At 40.4% G+C, this 22,977-nt stretch overlaps 2 protein-coding genes and 1 pseudogene across 2 annotated transcripts; 1 reads left to right on the top strand and 2 right to left on the bottom strand.

Annotated features, from left to right (window-relative positions):
• The first annotated feature begins 261 nt into the window (after positions 1-261).
• On the top strand, positions 262-2,330 carry LOC139898115 (L-type lectin-domain containing receptor kinase IX.1-like). Its single transcript, XM_071880825.1, has one exon. The coding sequence runs from the start codon at positions 262-264 to the stop codon at positions 2,260-2,262; it is 2,001 nt and encodes a 666-aa protein (XP_071736926.1). The 3' UTR covers positions 2,263-2,330.
• Positions 2,331-2,635: 305 nt separating this feature from the next.
• LOC139901670 (L-type lectin-domain containing receptor kinase IX.2-like) lies at positions 2,636-3,487 on the bottom strand. The gene is made up of 3 exons (XM_071884354.1): positions 3,093-3,487; positions 2,876-2,906; positions 2,636-2,656 (listed from the first exon to the last, which is right to left on the bottom strand). Exons 1-3 carry the CDS (start codon positions 3,485-3,487, stop codon positions 2,636-2,638), a joined length of 447 nt encoding a protein of 148 aa, XP_071740455.1.
• A 6,351-nt stretch (positions 3,488-9,838) lies between these two features.
• LOC139901669 (L-type lectin-domain containing receptor kinase IX.1-like) lies at positions 9,839-22,489 on the bottom strand (annotated as a pseudogene).
• Between the last annotated feature and the right edge of the window lie 488 nt (positions 22,490-22,977).

Raw genomic sequence — 22,977 nt, 5'->3', positions numbered from 1 at the left:
AAGTATGTGCAGCGAGTAAATTATACGGAAAAAGACTTTTACGCGTCTGAAACTTGCGAGAAAGTGACTGAATGTTTTATCTATGCAAATAGGAGAGACAAAAAGGTGTTTCACATATGCTGAGTAGGACGTATTAACAACTTCTTTGTATATTAGAAATCTTAATTATTCCTAATTAAACTAATTGCCAGTTAATTAACAACCATATACTTTTTGTTTTGATAAAAAAGATTGCAACTTTTGTATCAAATTTTCATAATCATGGTCATCTCAATATACTTTCTTCTTGTTTTGTTCCCTCATGCAGCATCAATCACATTCGATTTCCCATATATCAATCCACAAAATCTTAACACAGACATAGTAACGACAGGTGTTGTTTCTATTTCCAACGACGGGATCCAGTTAATTCCAGATCAGACCCGTTTTGTAGCAGCCCGGGGTACATACGTCAACTTGCTTCATCTTTGGGATAAAGCTTCTAATAAACTTGCTAGCTTTTCTACACAATTCTCATTTGTGATTGAGTCAAAAAACTACGAAGATTACTATGCAGATGGGCTTACATTCTTCCTTGCTGAAAATAATTCATTGGTACCAGATGGTGGGGCTCTAGGGTTACCAGTAAATAACTTAACAAATTTGATGGTAAATCCATTTGTTGCAGTGGAGTTTGATACCTTGTGGAACGCTGAATGGGATCCAGCTGATTTTTCCCTATTAGATTATCATGTAGGTATTAATGTCAACTCTCTTAATTCTTCAGCCTATCAGAAATGGAAAATCAATATAACAGAAGGAGCACACTGTCAAGCTATCGTTAAGTATGACTCTGCATCGAAAACGCTTAGTCTCTCTGTTACTGACATTCAGTATGGTGTGATTGAAATTAGTTACGTAATTGATTTAAGGACTGTGTTGCCTGAATGGGTTCTTTTTGGGTTTTCAGCAGCAACGGGAATTCGGTTTGAGAAAATAACGGTAAAATCTTGGAGCTTTAACAGTTCAAGATTACTGGTTGATGATGTCAAGCCGCAGTCCCCGCCACCGCCACCAACCACGAGCCCAGGCCCGCATCAAGGGAAAGGGGAAAGTAGGGTAGGAAGTTATAAGGTGGGATTAATAGTTGGATTGTGTGTAGTAATACTTTTTGGTTTGTCAATATTAATCTTTTGTCTATGGAGAAGGAAGAATAACCAAGATGCATCTGGTATGGAGATGAACAAAGATTTTGAAATGGGCACCGGGCCTAAAAGATTCTCTTACAACGAATTAGTTCAGGCGACTAATGGCTTTGTAGATGCAAACAAGCTTGGGCAGGGGGGTTTCGGAGGGGTTTATAAAGGTTTCTTAAAAGATCTAGGCACATACGTTGCAGTGAAACGGGTGTCAAAGACATCTCAACAAGGGATTAAGGAGTACGTGTCAGAAGTTAAAATCATTAGCCGATTGAGGCATAAAAATTTGGTGGAACTCAAGGGTTGGTGCCATGAAAGAGGTGAACTTTTGCTTGTGTATGAATATATGGAAAATGGGAGCTTAGATTTACATCTTTTTAAGCAAAAGAGCTTGTTGACGTGGGGCACGCGGTACAAAATTGCTTGTGGCTTGGCATCGGCTTTGTTATATCTACATGATGAGTGGGAGAAGTGTGTTTTGCATAGAGATATCAAAGCTAGCAACTTGATGTTGGACTCGAAGTTTAATGCGAAGCTTGGTGATTTTGGGTTAGCTAAGTTGGTTGACCACGACAAAAGCTCTAATACAACTATGTTGGCTGGAACCTTGGGGTACATGGCTCCTGAATGTTTAGTGACCGGCAAGGCTAGCAAAGAATCAGATGTTTATAGCTTCGGGGTTGTTGCATTGGAAATAGCATGTGGGAGAAAACCCATCGAGAAAATGGCACCAGAAAATGAAATACAGTTAATAGAATGGGTTTGGATGCTTTATGGAAATGGGGCTATGTTAGAAGCAGTTGATCCGCGTCTAGGGTTAGATTATGATGAACATGAAATTAAGCGTCTGGTGACGATTGGATTATGGTGTGTCCACCCTGACTCGGAACTTCGTCCATCAATGAGACAAGTGATTAATGTACTAAACTATGAAGCTTCCTTGCCCATCCTCCCTTCAAATATGCCGGTAGCATCTTACTTGACTCCTATGATCGAAAATCGTTCATCAAGTAGCGCCTCTAATGTGGATTCATTAAAGCAAACTACATCATCAAGTGAGTCATCTTGCTTATATGGTCGTTAAACACCTTTAATCGTAACTAGTTTATAAATGCGGGCCTTTGAAATACAAGTTAATCAATTACCATAAAGAAGTACCGTAATGTATTTGTTGAATGTATGTATTATTAATCTAAATATCTAAATATGAATATAATTTGGCACTTGATTTGTAAGTATTTTTTGTGCTTGGGGTTTGTTTATAAATATGTGAAAGGTAAATTTTGTGGTTGCAGTTTGAGGTTGAAGACTCAAGTCTAAGGTGTTGTCTGTTTGCAGTTTGCAGATCTTATTATGTCTTATGTCTTCGCATCCGGCACATACGTTTTTACTGCACACTGTTTGTTTGTGAAGGCATAGATAAAACAATATCTTATTTGGTCTACAAACTTGCAGACTTAAGAATATGCTTCTAAGTGCTGCAGATAAGATTAAGTTTATTTACAGACATAAAAATCAACTAGTCTTCATTATTCATCGTACATACCTAGGTCTCATATTCTCTAAAGAAATGGTATGATGAAATGATACAATAATATATCTGTGCACATGTAGGCATGTCTCTGTTTTTTATGAGATGTCTGAGTATTCAATTTGAACTGGATTATGGTTAGCTATGTTCAGAGGGCTTAATGTACCTCAACTGAAACTGCATCAAATTTTACAGCACTACTTTACAAAACATGGTTTTATTAAAGATTAAAGATAATGTAAGGAAGAAAATGTACAGGTTAAAGTCTATTACAATTTGGTAATAAGCTAGCTCATTATAATGAAGCAATTCTTTATTTATTTATTATCAAAAAGAGTGGCCAATAAAGGTATCTAGCGACCATATAAAGAAGATAAACTTGCCGATGGTGTTTTTTGGTCATATAAGAGGCACGCGATAATGCCATGGGCATTTTTGTGGGGAGTGTCGGCAATGAAGCTTCAAAGTTTAGTATTTGAATCACTTGTTTTATTGATGGGCGACGTACTGGGTTTGGGTGACAACACCATAACCCAACCGTCATTAGACATTTGATTTCTTCTTCCTCAAAACTTGACCCTAGATGCGGGTCAACTGCATCCAAAAGAGTCCCCATGCCGTAAAGTTCCCAAACCCATTTGACCAACAATATTTTATCTTCCTGAGCTGTGTGGTCTATAGGTTTTCGCCCACACGCTATTTCCAGTGCAACAACTCCGAAGCTATAAACATCTGATTCTTTACTTGCTTTGCCCGTAACAAAACATTCAGGAGCCATGTAACCCCTTGTTCTGTTGCGATTAAGAGGGGATCGACTGGACGTTGGTACACACAAATTTGAGAAAAAATAACTCTATTACTCATAAGAATAGATTACACGAGTATTATAAAACTCAAATACAAAAAAAACTCTCAAACTAACACACTAGAAATTCTCACCACTCTCTAGGGATGTATTCACTCTTGGTTAGGATTACACATATCTCACACACACTAACTAGGTTGTGATTACACTTTTTTTTGTGAATTAATTTACAAATGAGGTTTTCACCCCTATTTATAAAGAAAGTTTGAGGAGGTGGAATGTGTGAACGCTAGTTGTCAAAGTTGACTAGCCGTCATAGTTTCCAACTTTGCTTCTTCCACATGAGTCGTCAAAGTTGACTAGCCGTCATAGTTTCCAACTTTGCTTCTTCCACATGAGTTGTCAAAGTTGACTAGCCGTCATAGTTTTCAACTTTGCTTCTTCTTCATGAGAAAACATCTAGATTACGGCTTCTAGATTGTAGGCTGGAAACCATCAATTCTCCCCCTCCAGCCGAATCCACAGACATTCATGTTATGTCTCTGCATAACTCCAACTTCTCTCAAGTCACCACCTTTGTCAACATATATGCAGGATTCTCCTTTGTATGGATCTTGACTAGTCTCAACAGTTGTCGATCAATTACCTCCCGTATCCAATGATAGCGAATATCAATATGTTTTGTATGGGAATGGTACATGGAGTTCTTGCTCAAATCTAGAGCACTCTGACTATCACAATGTACCTTGTACTCCTTTTGCTTGATTCCAAATTCTTGTAGATAACGCTTTAACCACAACATTTCTTTTCCAGCTTCTGCGGCAGCAATATACTCTGCTTCAGTTGTGGATAATGCAACACACTTTTATAGTCTTGACTTCCATGAAACAGCTCCCCCTGCAAAAGTGTAAATGAATCTTGAAGTAGATTTTCTACTATCAGGATCTCCAGCCATATCTGCATCTGTATAGCCTTCCAAGATTGGATCAGCTCCCCCGTAACAAAGACATATCTTCGTTGTACCTTTAAGATATCTGAGAATCCATTTTACAGCATTCCAATGCTCTTTCCCGGGGTTAGAGAGAAATCGACTCACTGTTCCCACTGCGTGAGCAATATCGGGCCTCGTACACACCATTGCATACATCAAACTTCCAACCGCTGAAGAATATGGTACTGATGACATCTCCCCGATCTCTTCCATGGATGAGGGACATGATCTCTTACTTAACTTGAAATGGTTGGCTAATGGAATGCTAACAGGTTTGGCATTGTTCATATTGAACCGTTCAAGCACTCTTTCAATATACTTCTCTTGAGATAGCCATAACCTTCTATTCTTCCTGTCTCGAGTTATATGCGTTCTCAAAATTTGTTGAGCTTGTCCTAAGTCTTTCATGTCAAAAGACTTAGAGAATTCCTTCTTCAGCTGGTTGATCTTCGTTGCGTCTTTCCCTACGATCAAAATATCGTCTACATATAGTAGAAGAGCAACAAAATTTCCTTCAGAAATCTTCTGAATATAGACACACTCATCTGTTGCAGTTTTCTTGTACCCTTGACTCACCATGCACGAGTCAAACTTCTTGTACCACTGCCTAGGTGCCTACTTTAAACCATATAAACTTTTCTTCAGCTTACATACGAGATTATCTCCTGAAACCTCAAAACCTTCTGGCTGCTCCATGTAAATTTCTTCATGTAAATCTCCATGAAGAAAAGTCGTCTTTACATCCATCTGTTCAAGCTCCAAGTTCATACTTGCGACCAAACCAAGTATGACTCTAATTGAAGTCATCTTGACTACTGGTGAAAATATCTCGTCAAAATCAATCCCTTTCTTCTGTTGGAATACTTTGACTACAATTCGTGCTTTGTATTTCACCACTTTTCCACTGCCATCCTTTTTCAGCTTGAACACCCATTTGTTTTTCAGTGCCGTCTTCCCTTGTGGAAGTTCTACGATCTCATAAGTCTGATTTTTCTGCAGAGAATTCATCTCATCCTGCATTGCGAGCAACCATTTTTCTTTGTCCTTATGAGATACTACTTCATGAAAACTCTCTGGTTCTCCATCTTCAGTAAGTAGAAGGTACTCGGATTCCGGATATCTACTCGATGGAATTCGACCTCGATCAGATCTACGAACTTCTGGAATATACTGAGGAGATCCACCATCATCTTTGCCTTGTGATGGTCCTGGAACGTCTGGCAGATGGGGTTGTGGCTCCCCCTGCTCAGCACCATCATTATCCTCATTATCTTCTACTTCCGGTATTTCATCTTGCACTGTATGTTCATTTCTCATAAACGATTCTGATGTTGCCTCTGGCACCTGAGCAGCAACATTTGACTTTTGAGATATTGTGGGATTTTCAATATCTTCTATTGTCTGGCTTTCATGGAATACCACGTCCCTACTTCTGATCACCTTCTTCTCCTTTGGATCCCATAATCTGTATCCAGATTCTTCATCTCCGTAGCCTATGAATATGCATGGAGTGGTCCTTGCATCCAGCTTCTGCCTGAGCTCCTTGGATACATGTGCGTACGCCAAACATCCAAATACTCTTAAGTGAGAGTATGATGGGTCCTTTCCAGACCAAAGTTTCTCCGGAACTTCAAAATCTAATGGTACTGATGGAGATCGGTTGATCAAGTAACATGCGGCTCCGACTGCTTCTCCCCAGAATGGCTTTGGCAGCTTAGCCATACTGAGCATGCTCCGAACATGTTCCATGATTGTTCGGTTCATTCTTTCTGCTATACCATTGTGTTGAGGGGTACGTGGAACTGTCTTCTCATGTCGAATGCCATATGATCTGCAATAGGCATCGAACTTCCTGGAAGAGTATTCACCTCCGTTGTCAGATCGAAGACACTTTAACTTCTTTCATGTCTCACGTTCTACCATGACATGGAACTGTTTGAAGTAATCGAAAACATGGTCCTTCGTCCGTAAGAAATATACCCACACCTTTCGAGAAGCATCATCGATAAACGTTAGAAAGTATCGATTGTCGCCAATTGATTCAACCTCTAAGGGACCGCAAACATCAGAGTACACCAGACTGAGTAACTCTGATCTTCTCGTTGAAGAGGAATTAAACGAGACTCTATGCTGCTTACCAACAGATAATGATTGCAAGGATTTAGTGTAACGTCCTTGTCAACATTGATAAGCTCCTTCTTTATTAGGGTAGACAACCCTTTTTCACTCATGTGACCGAGTCTCTGGTGCCATAAATTTTGTGACGCCTCTTTTTCTGCAACATTAAGGCCATCTGTACAGATCTTCACATGAGTTTTGTATAGTGTACCACAAATGTGTCCTCGAGCGACTATCATAGCGCCTCTTGACAATTTCCATGTGCCTCTACTGAAATGACTATCATAGCCCTGTTTGTCAAGAGCTACTCCAGAAAGTAGATTCAGTCGAAGATCTGGCACATGGCGGACATCCTTCAGAGTGATTGTGCTCCCGGAACTTGTCTTTATCGTGACATCACCAATTCCGACAATCTCAGCGGAACTGGAATTTCCCATTTTCACAGCTCCAAAGTCACCAGTTTTGTATGTTGTGAAGTATTCCTTGTATGGAGTCACGTAGTAGGATGCTGCAGTATCTACCACCCATTACGTGTCTTCTCATGAGACGTGAAGGCATGTCTCATCATGGGTTGAACAATAAGCTACATCACCAGTGATAGTAACTAATGTTTCTCCACCCTTGTTCTTCGACTGTGAACTGCTCTGATCTCGTTCCTCTTTCAGTCTGTAAAAGTTCTTCTTCATATGTCCTTCTAATCCACAATGATTGCATTTATATATTAGTTTTCTGTCATCAGTAGACCTGCCCCTGCTCTTGCTTCTGCCTCTTCATTTGTTTTTGCTACTCATTCGTTGTCTCCCCCGATTCTCGTGACAAAGGCATGAGTCTGATCTGTGCCCATGTCCTTTCTCCTTGCCTCTTCACTGAATAGGGCATCCTTGGCCATTGACATGGTAAGTTTGCCATTCGGGGCTGAGTTGCTGAGTGTTACGACCAGCGTTTCTCAACTATCGGGAAGAGAACTAAGTAGCAGTAGCGCCTGAACTTCATCGCCAAGCGGCATCTCTACAAATAATAACTGGTTGACCAAGCTCTGGAACTCACTGGTATGCTCGGCAACTGAAGTTCCATTTTGCTTCATGTTGACTAAACGCCTCATCAACAGGGCTTTATTCCGAGCTACATGTCCTCCAACTTTTTCCAGAGGACATATGCGTCTGTCTCTTGTGTAACATGGTGGAAGACACTATGATCAATCTATTGACGGATCTGACCAATAGTTTTCCGGTTTGATTTCTTCCACTCTTTCTCTTTGGCGGAATCATGATTTGTACCCTTTAATTCAACAGGGTCAAACAAATCCTTACAGTTGAGGAGATATTCCATCCGAGGTTTCCATAGCGTGTAGTTGGTGGCAGTGAGCATAATCATGGCTCCGGAAGATGATCCTGACTTTTCAGTGGACATTATCACCTTACAAATAATTTTTCAACACAAACGGGGTTGAAAACTTCAGAAAACTCAAAAACTCGACCAACGCTTCTAACCTAGCTCTGATACCACCTGTTATGATTAAGAGGGGATCGACTGAACGTTGGTACACACAAATTTGAGAGAAAATAACTCTATTACTCACAAGAATAGATTACACGAGTATTATAAAACTCAAATACAAAAAAAACTCTCAAACTAACACACTAGGAATTCTCACCTCTCTAGGGATGTATTCACTCTTGGTTAGGATTACACATATCTCACACACACTAACTAGGTTGTGATTACACTTTTTTTTGTGAATTAATTTATAAATGAGGTTTTCACCCCTATTTATAAAGAAAGTTTGAGGAGGTGGAATGTGTGAACGCTAGATGTCAAAGTTGACTAGCCGTCATAGTTTCCAACTTTGCTTCTTCCACATGAGTCGTCAAAGTTGACTAGCCGTCATAGTTTCCAACTTTGCTTCTTCCACATGAGTTGTCAAAGTTGACTAGCCATCATAGTTTCCAACTTTGCTTCTTCTTCATGAGAAAACATCTAGATTACGGCTTCTAGATTGTAGGTTGAAAACCATCAATTCTCCCCCTCCAGCCGAATCCACGGACATTCCTGTTATGTCTCTACATAACTCCAACTTCTCTCGAGTCACCACCTTTGTCAACATATCTGCAGGATTCTCCTTTGTATGGATCTTGACTAGTCTCAACAGTTGTCGATCAATTACCTCCCGTATCCAATGATAGTGAATATCAATATGTTTTGTACGGGAATGGTACATGGAGTTCTTGCTCAAATCTAGAGCACTCTGACTATCACAATGTACCTTGTACTCCTTTTGCTTGATTCCAAATTCTTGTAGATAACGCTTTAACCACAACATTTCTTTTCCAGCTTCTGCGGCAGCAATATAATCTGCTTCAGTTGTGGATAATGCAACACACTTCTGTAGTCTTGAGTGCCATGAAACAGCTCCCCCTGTAAAAGTGTAAATGAATCCTGAAGTAGATTTTCTACTATCAGGATCTCCAGCCATATCTGCATCTGTATAGCCTTCCAAGATTGGATCAGCTCCCCCGTAACAAAGACATATCTTCGTTGTACCTTTAAGATATCTGAGAATCCATTTTACCGCATTCCAATGCTCTTTCCCGGGGTTAGAGAGAAAACGACTCACTGTTCCCACTGCGTGAGCAATATCGGGCCTCGTACACACCATTGCATACATCAAACTTCCAACCGCTGAAGAATATGGTACTGATGACATCTCCCCGATCTCTTCCATGAATGAGGGACATGATCTCTTACTTAACTTGAAATGGTTGGCTAATGGAATGCTAACAGGTTTTACATTGTTCATATTGAACCGTTCAAGCACTCGTTCAATATACTTCTCCTAAGATAGCCATAACCTTCTATTCTTCCTGTCTCGAGTTATATGCATTCCCAAAATTTGTTGAGCTTGTCCTAAGTCTTTCATGTCAAAAGACTTAGAGAGTTCCTTCTTCAGCTGGTTGATCTTCGTTGCGTCTTTCCCTACGATCAAAATATCGTCTACATATAGTAGAAGAGCAACGAAATTTCCTTCAGAAAACTTCTGAATATAGACACACTCATCTGGTGCAGTTTTCTTGTACCCTTGACTCACCATGCACGAGTGAAACTTCTTGTACCACTGCCTAGGTGCCTGCTTTAAACCGTACAAACTTTTCTTCAGCTTGCATACGAGATTATCTCCTGAAACCTCAAAACCTTCCGGCTGCTCCATGTAAATTTCTTCATGTAAATATCCATGAAGAAAAGCCATTTTCAAGATATTCGTATACAAGTAAGAGTGCACCTTTTTGGTGGCACCAACAGGTGAGTTGCACCAAATTTCTATGACGTAACCGGCTAATGAATCTTACTTCTGATGCATACTCCTTGATCCCTTGTTTTGAACTCTTTGAAACCCTTTTGACTGCAACATTTCATGTTTGAATCTGTCAATAAACCTTTATAAACCTCACCGAAACCCCCTTCTCCAAGCTTCTTATTTTCAGCAAACCCATCAGTTGACCGAGCTAATTCAAGGTAAGAGAATCTTCTAGGCCCAGTTGCATGCATTTCGAATTCATTGTTCATCTCAACAGCAAACTTAAGTTCCTCAATTTCATCTTCATAACTTTTTATTTTCCGCCACAAGAAAAATGCAAGTATAACGAAAAAGAAAACTAGAACCGATAGTCCACTTATTAACCCCACTGATATATGTTGAATGCTATTATTATCTTCTGATGTATTGGGTGGAGGTAACCCTGTCTTATTATCAGCTTGTAAATTAGAGCTATTAAAGTACCAATCTTTTACGGTGTTTTTCTGATAAACCCGAAGATCACCCTTTCTGGCAACACGTTTCTCAGATCAATAGTGTGATAAAGACCATCTTGCCTTTCGACGCTATTGTTTATAAAATTAGTAAAAGAGACACTAAGATTTTTTGAATCAGAATCGTACTCTATCCAAGCTTGATATCGTCTACCATTAGGTATGTCGGTCCACCATTTTGAACCCTTAACAGACGAAAGACTGTTAACATCGATGCCTACATGGTCGCCTAACGAATGGTTATCACAATCATTCAAACCAAAAGTGTCAAACTCCACTGCAACAAACGGAGAGATACTGTAACGACCCTGGTTTTTCCAACATTTATTTATTAATAATTATTATTATTAATACGTGTGATTAAACGAATGTATGTTATTACATTTACATGTTGCCTTGATTGCCCGAACTTGACTTTTAAGTGCCCGAAACGTCTTTGTGACACAAGAAACTTCACGAATAATATTTTTAGAATATTATTTACATTCATGATTAAATTTATTAATCATTTTGATTAACTATGGTTATTAGTTAGTTACTTGGGCTTTGTTGGACTTATTTGTTAATTACATGAAACTTGGGCTTTTATTAGTATTAGTGGACTTGAAAGCCCAACCTACATCTTTAATGGACTAAGTTAGCCCATCACATAATACAAGTATTACTCTTATGATGAAACTAGATGGTTAAGTGAATGAAAGACTTGTTACTTGCCAATTACATCTACTTCCCATGCACATACACCTTATATCCAACTTTTAAGGCTTTTACACACAAGTGACTAGTGAGCAAACCTCCCCCCCTTGTCCTTGATGAAACCTACGGCCACTAGTAAAAAAAAGGGAGTTCCATTTCATTTTTTTTTTCTTTGATACATATTGCAAGTATTCTTCACTTTTACACACACTTACTTACTACTTTCTTTCTCTCAAACTTTTTCTCTCTTTTCTCTCAAGCATTCTTTACTTTCTTGTAAGTATTTTGAGCAAATCTCTCTTCTTCTTTTCTTCTTAAAACCTTTTACATACATGCAAATCATCATCATCTTTTGTTGTTTGTTACTTAATCTTGTTGTAGTTTAATTACTTGTAAGTTACTAGTTGTTATTTACTTACTTACTTGTCTTTATTTACTAAGTTACAAGATCAAACTTTCTAGTTTTGATTCTTCATCTTTATCTTGTTATAACAAGAACATCCAAGAACATAATCTATCTAGTTATGTTCTACATATTTTGTTTCAAAAGATTTAAAGTTATAACCTTTATAATTGTTACTTGTGTTCTTGTTTGTTGTATGTTACTAGAATACCACCTTCATGGTTGGTTTAGGCTTATCATTCATTTTCTTTATTTCTTATTATTAGTAGCTTACTACACATTTGAACAAGGACATGAAACCAACAAGAGCTTACACTTTGGTGCAAGTATCATGGATCCAACACTTGGTTGTGATCTTTCTTAGTGTTCATGAACTTGTTCATAAACTTACATGTAACCTTGGTTCATCAAACACTTACAACACTTGCACTTGAGTTATGATGGACAAACCTTGGTCAAAATGATGTTAACACATCAACGAGTTGTACACTTGAAGCTATACGCATCAAGGATGAGAACCATGATGAGCATCAAGCACCAAGACACCGGAACTCACCTAAAACCCACTGTTTCTGTCCAAAAGTTTCTGTTCAGCTATTTCTGGAACAGACCAGTAGACCTGGGCTGTTCTAACCTTGATTTTTGGATAGAACTTTTCGAGTAGATAACTTTTCATATAGGACTCGTCTTAATCCGAGTTACGGTTTAGGATTTATGGCCCTCCGATCGTTACCATGTCCTTTAACGTTGTGCAGAAATTTCTGACCTACTCGCACTTAGACCGTCGCCACGGTCAAACCAAGACGAGTTTGCTTCTGTAAATTTTACCACACTTAAGGGACTCATAGACGGAGCCATGACCACTGGTCTCACCTTAATTCAGTAAGGGTAGAGGCCGTGGTGACTGACCGAAGTCAGCCTTTGTTTTAAACAACTTTCATAAACGAGTCTTACTTGTTACCTTTTGTTTAATGATGATTGATGATGACCCTTATGACCTTAATTACATACTTGTAAACCTTTTGAGACGACTTATTGACTTAGTGCTATTTGACTTAGGTTGAGGACGTTTGGACCGTTACTTGCACACCACTTTCCGACTACTACCTTACCATTACTACTAATCATTGTGAGTTATAGCATTCCCTTTTTACTTTAACTTATTTTGGGAACTGAGAATACATGCGGATTTTATGTTTTACATACTAGGCACGAGTACTTAAACTTTATATATGTGTGGGTTATATAACGGCAGAAACATTCCCTTTAGCTCGGTAACGTTTAATCATTGGTTTTTGAACCGTGAACGCGAATCTTAGATATGGATCCATAGGGTTTGACATCCCCACTCGGGCTAGTAGCGCTAGCATTTAACGAGTGTTTAATACTTCGAGGTTATACGCACTTGCCAAGTGCACTTTAAGGGGGTACATTAAACGTTAAGTTAGTTACCGGGTGCCCACGGTTAAGCATATACTTTTACATACTTTTGAAACGCTCGTTGTAGCACTGAAATCTCGTGGCCTACTTACGTTACTGTTATACTTAAACTATAGCTCACCAACCTTTGTGTTGACCTTTTTAAGCATGTATTTTCTCAGGTGCTTGAAGTCGCTTCCGCTATCTTACTAGTCGTGCTGTAGAACCCGCTGCCTAGAGTTGTTATCGCATGACTACTTATGTTGCATTCAAACTTTTTACTTATGAACTTATGTTATGTAACGACCATTATGGTCACGTACACTTATTTAATGCTTCTACTTAGCGAAGCATACTTTGATTTGTAAAACAATTGACGTATGTTATGACGTCACTTTTATTAATGAATTCAAACTCTGTTTTGAAAACGCATATAGTACTTAACCTTGTAATGATCCTGTTGTTGATGGTCCGTACATGATGATTTAGTACGGGGCGTCACATTTGGTATCAGAGCATTGGTTGTAGGGAATTAGGATGCATTAGTGAGTCTAAGACCGACCCGAGTAGGATTCACTAATAGGGCTAATCTACAACTTGTTAGTTTACTTGTTTCCGCTGAACTTACTGCATGCTGCTGCTTACTGTTACTGCTATATGCTGTATGCTACTACATGATTTCACTACTGCATGCTATTACTTGCTTTCGATTGCATGCTAGTTTCGTACGATTACTGATATTGCCATGCTACTTATTGTTATACATGATTTAAACTGTTGGCCTATTATTTGCTTGCTTTATGACATACTGACATGGAAAATTTATTTTTCCTTGTTCAGATGTCGGACGTTCCACCTACTGACATCCCGAGCGGCTCAGGCCCCGTTGTTCCACCCACTGCTGCACCTGTTGCTGCTGCTGCTGCTGCCGACATTCCGGCCCCGACACCCACTGGCGACCCCGGCGCCTCTAGTTCTGGAGCTAGCTCTAGTGTGCCTATCCCGGCGTCTTCTTCCAGACCCCTGAGGCAACTGGCTCGCATTGGTGGCATGGAGATCCCCGCGGAGTTCGGGGAAGGACCCTTCCGTAATCACTGGCGCACACCTTGCCGACGCACTGCCGACGGCCGCTTAGCCGTGATCACGCCAGGCCGACACCGACAGATGTTGGCCGCTTTCGGATATGTTGAGCCACCCGCGCCACCACCGCATGATTCAGACGACGGTTCTTCCACCGATGCTTCTTCAGACGACACCTCATCTGACGACTCCAGTGATGAGGAGGATCCCGCTGACCGACCGATTCAGGCACCTTCTACCCCGCCGAAGAAGCGGTATCGCTTCGCTGGCATAATTCCTGGTCGTACTGTCACTGACGCTTATGGTCGGCGTCGTAGGATCACTGCTCGTAAACGGCTGGTGCCGTACCCCGCCGACCCACTGATATTACCGTCTCCACCCAGAGCCGGACCATCCACTTCAGCACCACCGGCTCCACCTGCACCGCCAGCACCACCTGCCCCACCATCTTCCTCTAATGAGGAAATGAGGCGGGAGATTGAGATTCTCCAGACTCGAGTTACTGAGCTCGAGGAGCAGATGACTCATGTTTTGGACATCTTGTACCCACCATCGCCGTAGGACTTTGTACTAGATTCTGTATTGTAATCTCTTTTGTAATTTCATATTTCACTTATGTAATGTACGAACTTATTGTAATGTATGAACTTATTATCAGTAATGAATGGAATTTGTGTTGTTACTTTGTGCGCAAGTGTTCTATTTACATTATCATATCATGGTTTTGTGGTACTTATATATGCTTGCATTACTTAATCAACATGTGTTGTGCTGTTTTCATGTTGGTTGTTATATACTATATTATTATTATTTGCATAATGGATTTTGACTTGAGTCAAAATGTTTGTATAGAACATCATGGCCAACGGGAGATCTATCCCCACCGCGGCACAAATTGAGGAAATGATTAACGAGCGAGTCGCTGCTGCACTAGCTGAAAGACAACCCCAAGTTCCACCACCACCGCCTGTCAATCCACCTGTCGTCCGAGATGGGTGTACTTACAAGGAATTCCAAAACTGCAAGCCACACTACTTCAATGGCACTGAGGGACCCGTCGGTCTCACCAGATGGTTCGAAAAGTTGGAATCGGTATTCAGGGTTAGCAATTGTTCTGAGGCTAACAAAACGAAATTTGCATCTTGCACGCTGTCTGATGGCGCGCTCACATGGTGGAATACCATGGCCCAAGCGAAAGGAATTGATGAGGCGTATGCTACGCCTTGGGAAGAATTTAAATGTGCTATGATCGAGGAATACTGTCCGAGAACCGAGATTCAAAAGATGGAAATCGAATTTATGCAATTGAAAACCGTAGGGAACGACCTTAACAGCTACAACCGTAGGTTTTTGGAATTGGCTCTTATGTGTCCAACCATGGTCACCCCCGAATTTAAGCGTTTGGAGAAATACTTCTCGGGACTCCCTAAGTCCATCAAGGGTAATGTTACCTCATCCAAGCCACCAAGCGTTCCCGAAGCAATGCGCATGGCGCATACTCTCTTGAATCAAATCATCCTGGACGAGCCGGAGAAAGCTAAGTTTGAAACTGTTAGTGGTGAAAAGAGGAAATGGGACAACAACCACAACAACAACAGGGGTAGGAACTATGATCAAAACCCGGCAAAGCGACATGAAGGGTTTAGGCAAAACAACAACATGCACAATAACAACACCAACCCCAACAACAACAACCGCACCAATCCGAACTACAAAGGAACCCTACCACAATGCAATAGGTGCTACAAGCACCACACTGGGTATTGCAATGTTATCTGTGAGAAGTGCCAACGATCTGGACATGTTGGCAAGGATTGCAAGGTTACCACTTTGAATGTGAAGCCAAACCACAACAACAATGGGCCCAAGAAGTGTTATGAATGTGGAAAGACGGGCCATTTCAGAAACGAGTGTCCTAACAAGCGTAAGGATGGCGGACCACCACGTGCTAGAGCCTTCAACGTTAATGCAAGGGACGCTCGCGACAACCCCGACTTGGTGACAGGTATATTCAAGATCAACAATCTTTTAGCTTCTGTCCTATTTGATACTGGTGCCGATAGGAGCTATGTGTGTAGACATTTTTGTGATAAGTTAGATTGGTCGTTAGTTCCTTTGAAGGAAAGTATGCTTGTCGAGGTAGCCAGTGGAAAACTTGAAAAGGTCGACCATATTAGTCGTGGAGCTATTATCAACATAGCTGGTGCAGATTTCGAAATTGATTTGATACCTATCAAACTGGGAAGTTTTGACGCAATCGTCGGTATGGATTGGTTGAGCAAGATAAAGGCCGATGTTATCTGTGGAGATAAAGCACTTCGCATACCACAAGGAGATGGTGAACCACTGGTTATCTATGGAGAGAGATGTACCTCGAAGTTGAATCTCATTAGTTGCGTGAAAGCGCAAAAGATTATGAAGAAGGGACGCTTTGCTGTCCTAGCACATGTGAAAGCGGTAGAAACTGAGGTGAAGAACGTGAACGACGTTCGAATTGTGAACGAGTTTTCCGATGTCTTTCCCGAAGAACTGCCTGGATTACCGCCACCGAGGGCAGTAGAGTTTCAGATTGACTTAGTGCCAGGAGCTGCACCTGTAGCTCGCGCACCTTATAGACTCGCACCTTCCGAGATGCAAGAATTACAGAGTCAACTACAAGAGCTATTAGATCGAGGGTTTATCCAACCAAGCTTCTCGCCTTGGGGCGCACCTGTGTTGTTTGTAAAGAAGAAGGATGGATCCTTCCGTATGTGTATCGACTACCGTGAACTCAACAAATTGACTATCAAGAATCGATATCCTCTTCCACGAATCGATGATCTTTTTGATCAACTACAAGGATCGAGCGTTTATTCAAAGATCGATTTGCGATCCGGATATCACCAGCTAAGGGTGAAGGAAAGTGACGTGATGAAAACTGCATTCAGGACCCGTTATGGTCATTATGAGTTCCTCGTGATGCCATTCGGTTTGACAAATGCCCCTGCCGTGTTCATGGATCTCATGAATCGTGTCTGCAAGCCTTACTTGGATAAGTTTGTTATCGTCTTCATAGATGATATCCTCATCTACTCTAAGAGCGAAGAAGAACATGAGCAACACCTTCGACTAGTGCTTGAACTCTTAAGACAAGAGCAACTTTACGCCAAATTCTCCAAGTGCGAATTTTGGTTGAAGGAAGTACAGTTTTTGGGTCATGTTGTGAGCGACCAGGGTATCAAAGTTGATCCCGCCAAGATTGAAGCCATCAGCAAGTGGGAGACCCCCACTACTCCAACGCATATTCGCCAGTTTCTAGGTCTCGCCGGTTATTATCGAAGGTTTATCGAAGGATTTTCTCTGATTGCGCGTCCTTTGACCGCACTGACTCACAAGGGCAAGAAGTTCATTTGGGAACCCACACACGAATCAGCATTCCAAACTTTGAAGAAGAAGTTAACCTCCGCACCTATCCTATCACTTCCTGAAGGCAGTGACGGCTTTGTTGTTTATTGCGATGCATCGAAGAGTGGTTTTGGTTGTGTACTGATGCAACGATCAAAGGTTATTGCCTATGCCTCCCGCCAATTGAAGATTCACGAGCGGAACTACACTACACATGATCTTGAACTTGGAGCCGTTGTCTTTGCACTCAAATTGTGGAGACATTATTTGTATGGAACTAAGAGCACTATCTTCACCGATCACAAGAGTCTCCAGCACATCTTCGATCAGAAGCAATTGAATATGAGACAGCGTCGATGGATCGAGACGCTCAACGACTACGATTGTGAACTCCGTTATCACCCTGGCAAGGCCAATGTTGTAGCTGACGCTTTAAGCCGAAAGGAGAGGACGGCACCTCTCCGTGTTAGGGCTCTGAACATCACCATCCATTCGAACCTCAACAACCAGATCAGAGTAGCCCAAGTTGAGGCTCTCAAGGAGGAGAACATATCTCACGAGCATTTGAACATACTTGTCTCTCGATTCGAGGTTAGAGAGTCTGGACTCCGATGTTATGCCGGAAGAATTTGGGTACCTTACTATGGAGATCTGCGAAGCCTGATACTTGATGAAGCACACAAATCGAGATATTCGATTCACCCCGGTGCAGGTAAGATGTACCACGACCTTAAAGAACAGTATTGGTGGCCGAATCTTAAGAAGGACGTTGCGACTTATGTTGGTAAGTGTTTGACTTGCTCGAAGGTCAAAGCCGAACATCAGAGACCTTCTGGGTTACTTCAACAGCCGGAAATCCCACAATGGAAGTGGGAAAGGATCACAATGGATTTCATTACTAAGCTGCCGAAGACGGTGGGCGGATGCGATACTATTTGGGTTATTGTTGACCGCCTCACCAAATCTGCACACTTCCTAGCGATGAAGGAAACTGATACAATGGAAAGACTTGCTCAGCTGTACATCAAAGAGGTTGTATCTCGTCATGGTGTACCTTTATCAATCATCTCCGATCGCGATCCCCGTTTTGCTTCCAGATTTTGGCGTTCTTTGCAAGAAGCCATGGGAACTCGTCTTGACATGAGTACTGCTTATCATCCTCAGACTGACGGACAAAGTGAACGAACGATTCAGACCTTGGAGGACATGCTGCGTGCATGTGTCATTGATTTTGGAAAGGCCTGGGAAAGGCATTTGCCACTCGCCGAATTCTCGTACAACAACAGTTATCACTCAAGCATTAATGTTGCACCTTTTGAAGCATTGTATGGTCGTAAGTGCCGATCTCCTATATGTTGGGCCGAAGTAGGCGAAAAGCAAATCACCGGACCCGAGGTAGTTCACGAAACCACGGAGAAGATTGCTCAGATCCAAGCTAGACTTAAGACTGCCCGTGATCGCCAAAAGAGCTATGCCGATCTTAAACGGAAAGACTTTGAATTTAATGTTGGTGATCGTGTAATGTTGAAGGTTGCACCTTGGAAAGGTGTGATCCGTTTTGGAAAACGTGGAAAGTTGAACCCACGATACATTGGTCCATTCGAGATCTTGGAACGTGTTGGACCAGTTGCATACCGTTTGGATCTACCAGCACAATTGAGCTCAGTTCATCCTACCTTCCATGTGTCAAACTTGAAGAAGTGTCTTGCTGCACCCGAACTCATCATACCATTGGAAGAACTTACTATTGATGACAAACTCCACTTTGTGGAGGAACCTGTTGAGATTATGGATCGTGAGATCAAAACTTTGAAACGCAACAAGATTCCGATTGTACGAGTACGATGGAATGCCAAACGAGGACCTGAGTTTACTTGGGAACGAGAGGATCAAATGATGCGAAAGTATCCTCACCTTTTCCCGACTCCTCCATCTACTTCAGCTTAAATTTCGGGACGAAATTTTCTTTAACAGGTGGATAATGTAACGACCCTGGTTTTTCCAACATTTATTTATTAATAATTATTATTATTAATACGTGTGATTAAACGAATGTATGTTATTACATTTACATGTTGCCTTGATTGCCCGAACTTGACTTTTAAGTGCCCGAAACGTCTTTGTGACACAAGAAACTTCACGAATAATATTTTTAGAATATTATTTACATTCATGATTAAATTTATTAATCATTTTGATTAACTATGGTTATTAGTTAGTTACTTGGGCTTTGTTGGACTTATTTGTTAATTACATGAAACTTGGGCTTTTATTAGTATTAGTGGACTTGAAAGCCCAACCTACATCTTTAATGGACTAAGTTAGCCCATCACATAATACAAGTATTACTCTTATGATGAAACTAGATGGTTAAGTGAATGAAAGACTTGTTACTTGCCAATTACATCTACTTCCCATGCACATACACCTTATATCCAACTTTTAAGGCTTTTACACACAAGTGACTAGTGAGCAAACCTCCCCCCCTTGTCCTTGATGAAACCTACGGCCACTAGTAAAAAAAAGGGAGTTCCATTTCATTTTTTTTTTCTTTGATACATATTGCAAGTATTCTTCACTTTTACACACACTTACTTACTACTTTCTTTCTCTCAAACTTTTTCTCTCTTTTCTCTCAAGCATTCTTTACTTTCTTGTAAGTATTTTGAGCAAATCTCTCTTCTTCTTTTCTTCTTAAAACCTTTTACATACATGCAAATCATCATCATCTTTTGTTGTTTGTTACTTAATCTTGTTGTAGTTTAATTACTTGTAAGTTACTAGTTGTTATTTACTTACTTACTTGTCTTTATTTACTAAGTTACAAGATCAAACTTTCTAGTTTTGATTCTTCATCTTTATCTTGTTATAACAAGAACATCCAAGAACATAATCTATCTAGTTATGTTCTACATATTTTGTTTCAAAAGATTTAAAGTTATAACCTTTATAATTGTTACTTGTGTTCTTGTTTGTTGTATGTTACTAGAATACCACCTTCATGGTTGGTTTAGGCTTATCATTCATTTTCTTTATTTCTTATTATTAGTAGCTTACTACACATTTGAACAAGGACATGAAACCAACAAGAGCTTACACTTTGGTGCAAGTATCATGGATCCAACACTTGGTTGTGATCTTTCTTAGTGTTCATGAACTTGTTCATAAACTTACATGTAACCTTGGTTCATCAAACACTTACAACACTTGCACTTGAGTTATGATGGACAAACCTTGGTCAAAATGATGTTAACACATCAACGAGTTGTACACTTGAAGCTATACGCATCAAGGATGAGAACCATGATGAGCATCAAGCACCAAGACACCGGAACTCACCTAAAACCCACTGTTTCTGTCCAAAAGTTTCTGTTCAGCTATTTCTGGAACAGACCAGTAGACCTGGGCTGTTCTAACCTTGATTTTTGGATAGAACTTTTCGAGTAGATAACTTTTCATATAGGACTCGTCTTAATCCGAGTTACGGTTTAGGATTTATGGCCCTCCGATCGTTACCATGTCCTTTAACGTTGTGCAGAAATTTCTGACCTACTCGCACTTAGACCGTCGCCACGGTCAAACCAAGACGAGTTTGCTTCTGTAAATTTTACCACACTTAAGGGACTCATAGACGGAGCCATGACCACTGGTCTCACCTTAATTCAGTAAGGGTAGAGGCCGTGGTGACTGACCGAAGTCAGCCTTTGTTTTAAACAACTTTCATAAACGAGTCTTACTTGTTACCTTTTGTTTAATGATGATTGATGATGACCCTTATGACCTTAATTACATACTTGTAAACCTTTTGAGACGACTTATTGACTTAGTGCTATTTGACTTAGGTTGAGGACGTTTGGACCGTTACTTGCACACCACTTTCCGACTACTACCTTACCATTACTACTAATCATTGTGAGTTATAGCATTCCCTTTTTACTTTAACTTATTTTGGGAACTGAGAATACATGCGGATTTTATGTTTTACATACTAGGCACGAGTACTTAAACTTTATATATGTGTGGGTTATATAACGGCAGAAACATTCCCTTTAGCTCGGTAACGTTTAATCATTGGTTTTTGAACCGTGAACGCGAATCTTAGATATGGATCCATAGGGTTTGACATCCCCACTCGGGCTAGTAGCGCTAGCATTTAACGAGTGTTTAATACTTCGAGGTTATACGCACTTGCCAAGTGCACTTTAAGGGGGTACATTAAACGTTAAGTTAGTTACCGGGTGCCCACGGTTAAGCATATACTTTTACATACTTTTGAAACGCTCGTTGTAGCACTGAAATCTCGTGGCCTACTTACGTTACTGTTATACTTAAACTATAGCTCACCAACCTTTGTGTTGACCTTTTTAAGCATGTATTTTCTCAGGTGCTTGAAGTCGCTTCCGCTATCTTACTAGTCGTGCTGTAGAACCCGCTGCCTAGAGTTGTTATCGCATGACTACTTATGTTGCATTCAAACTTTTTACTTATGAACTTATGTTATGTAACGACCATTATGGTCACGTACACTTATTTAATGCTTCTACTTAGCGAAGCATACTTTGATTTGTAAAACAATTGACGTATGTTATGACGTCACTTTTATTAATGAATTCAAACTCTGTTTTGAAAACGCATATAGTACTTAACCTTGTAATGATCCTGTTGTTGATGGTCCGTACATGATGATTTAGTACGGGGCGTCACAGATACTTGGAAGACCCATGGCACCTCCTGAGCCAATTTCCGCATTATCCTCAGCGAGGAAGAATGTAAGACCATCGGCGTAATTATTTTCCCGGTAAGAGTTAATGACAAATGAGAAACTGGTAGAAAAGCTTGCTAACTCACCAGAGGTGTTGTCCCAAAGATGAAGCTGGTTGATGTACGTTGCTCGGCCACGATACCATGTATCTGGACGTTTATTATCCGGGGTTACCTGAACTCCATCTTCAGAGATATAAGCGTCGTCGCTTAATTTAAACATGTTCCCGGAATTTGGACTAATATTTGTCAAATTGAAAGTAATTGAAGTTGTGTACGGGATCATGAAGAACATAAAAAAACATATTATGATGGTCATGGTTCTAGATATGAAACGGAATAAGATGATGTTAGAATGAAGGAAACCTAGATTTGTATTTCAGCCATGGTTCTAGTTTATTTTGTTTGCTGAGCTAATGAATGTTAAAAGGACCGCATTTGAGGGCTTAGTTAGTCAACTGCTGACCGTATCAAGTCTTTTAAGTCAATCTGCAATCTAGTATTTCAATGGACTTTTACACTTGGCCTCTAACGGGTCAAACACATTCTAATTATCAAATTTGATAGAATGGGTCTAACGGGTCAAGGTGGCAAAACACGTTATAAGTGTTAAACCATTGAACTCGTCAATATTATTGATAACATGTACATGACATAGTATTTATAGACTACATTGAACCCTAAACCTAATTTAATCAAATGAACCGAGCCCATTACACATATGGGTTGGGCTATACATATAATTTGCGAAATTTCGGAAGAAAATAATAATATAACAAAACAAAGTAACTTTTTTTTTCTCATTTG

The sequence above is a fragment of the Rutidosis leptorrhynchoides genome, chromosome 3 (genome assembly GCF_046630445.1).
Source record: "Rutidosis leptorrhynchoides isolate AG116_Rl617_1_P2 chromosome 3, CSIRO_AGI_Rlap_v1, whole genome shotgun sequence".
Lineage (NCBI taxonomy): Eukaryota > Viridiplantae > Streptophyta > Magnoliopsida > Asterales > Asteraceae > Rutidosis > Rutidosis leptorrhynchoides.
The sequence above is the reverse complement of the archived record's forward strand: the minus strand, read 5'-3'. Positions and strand labels throughout refer to the sequence as shown.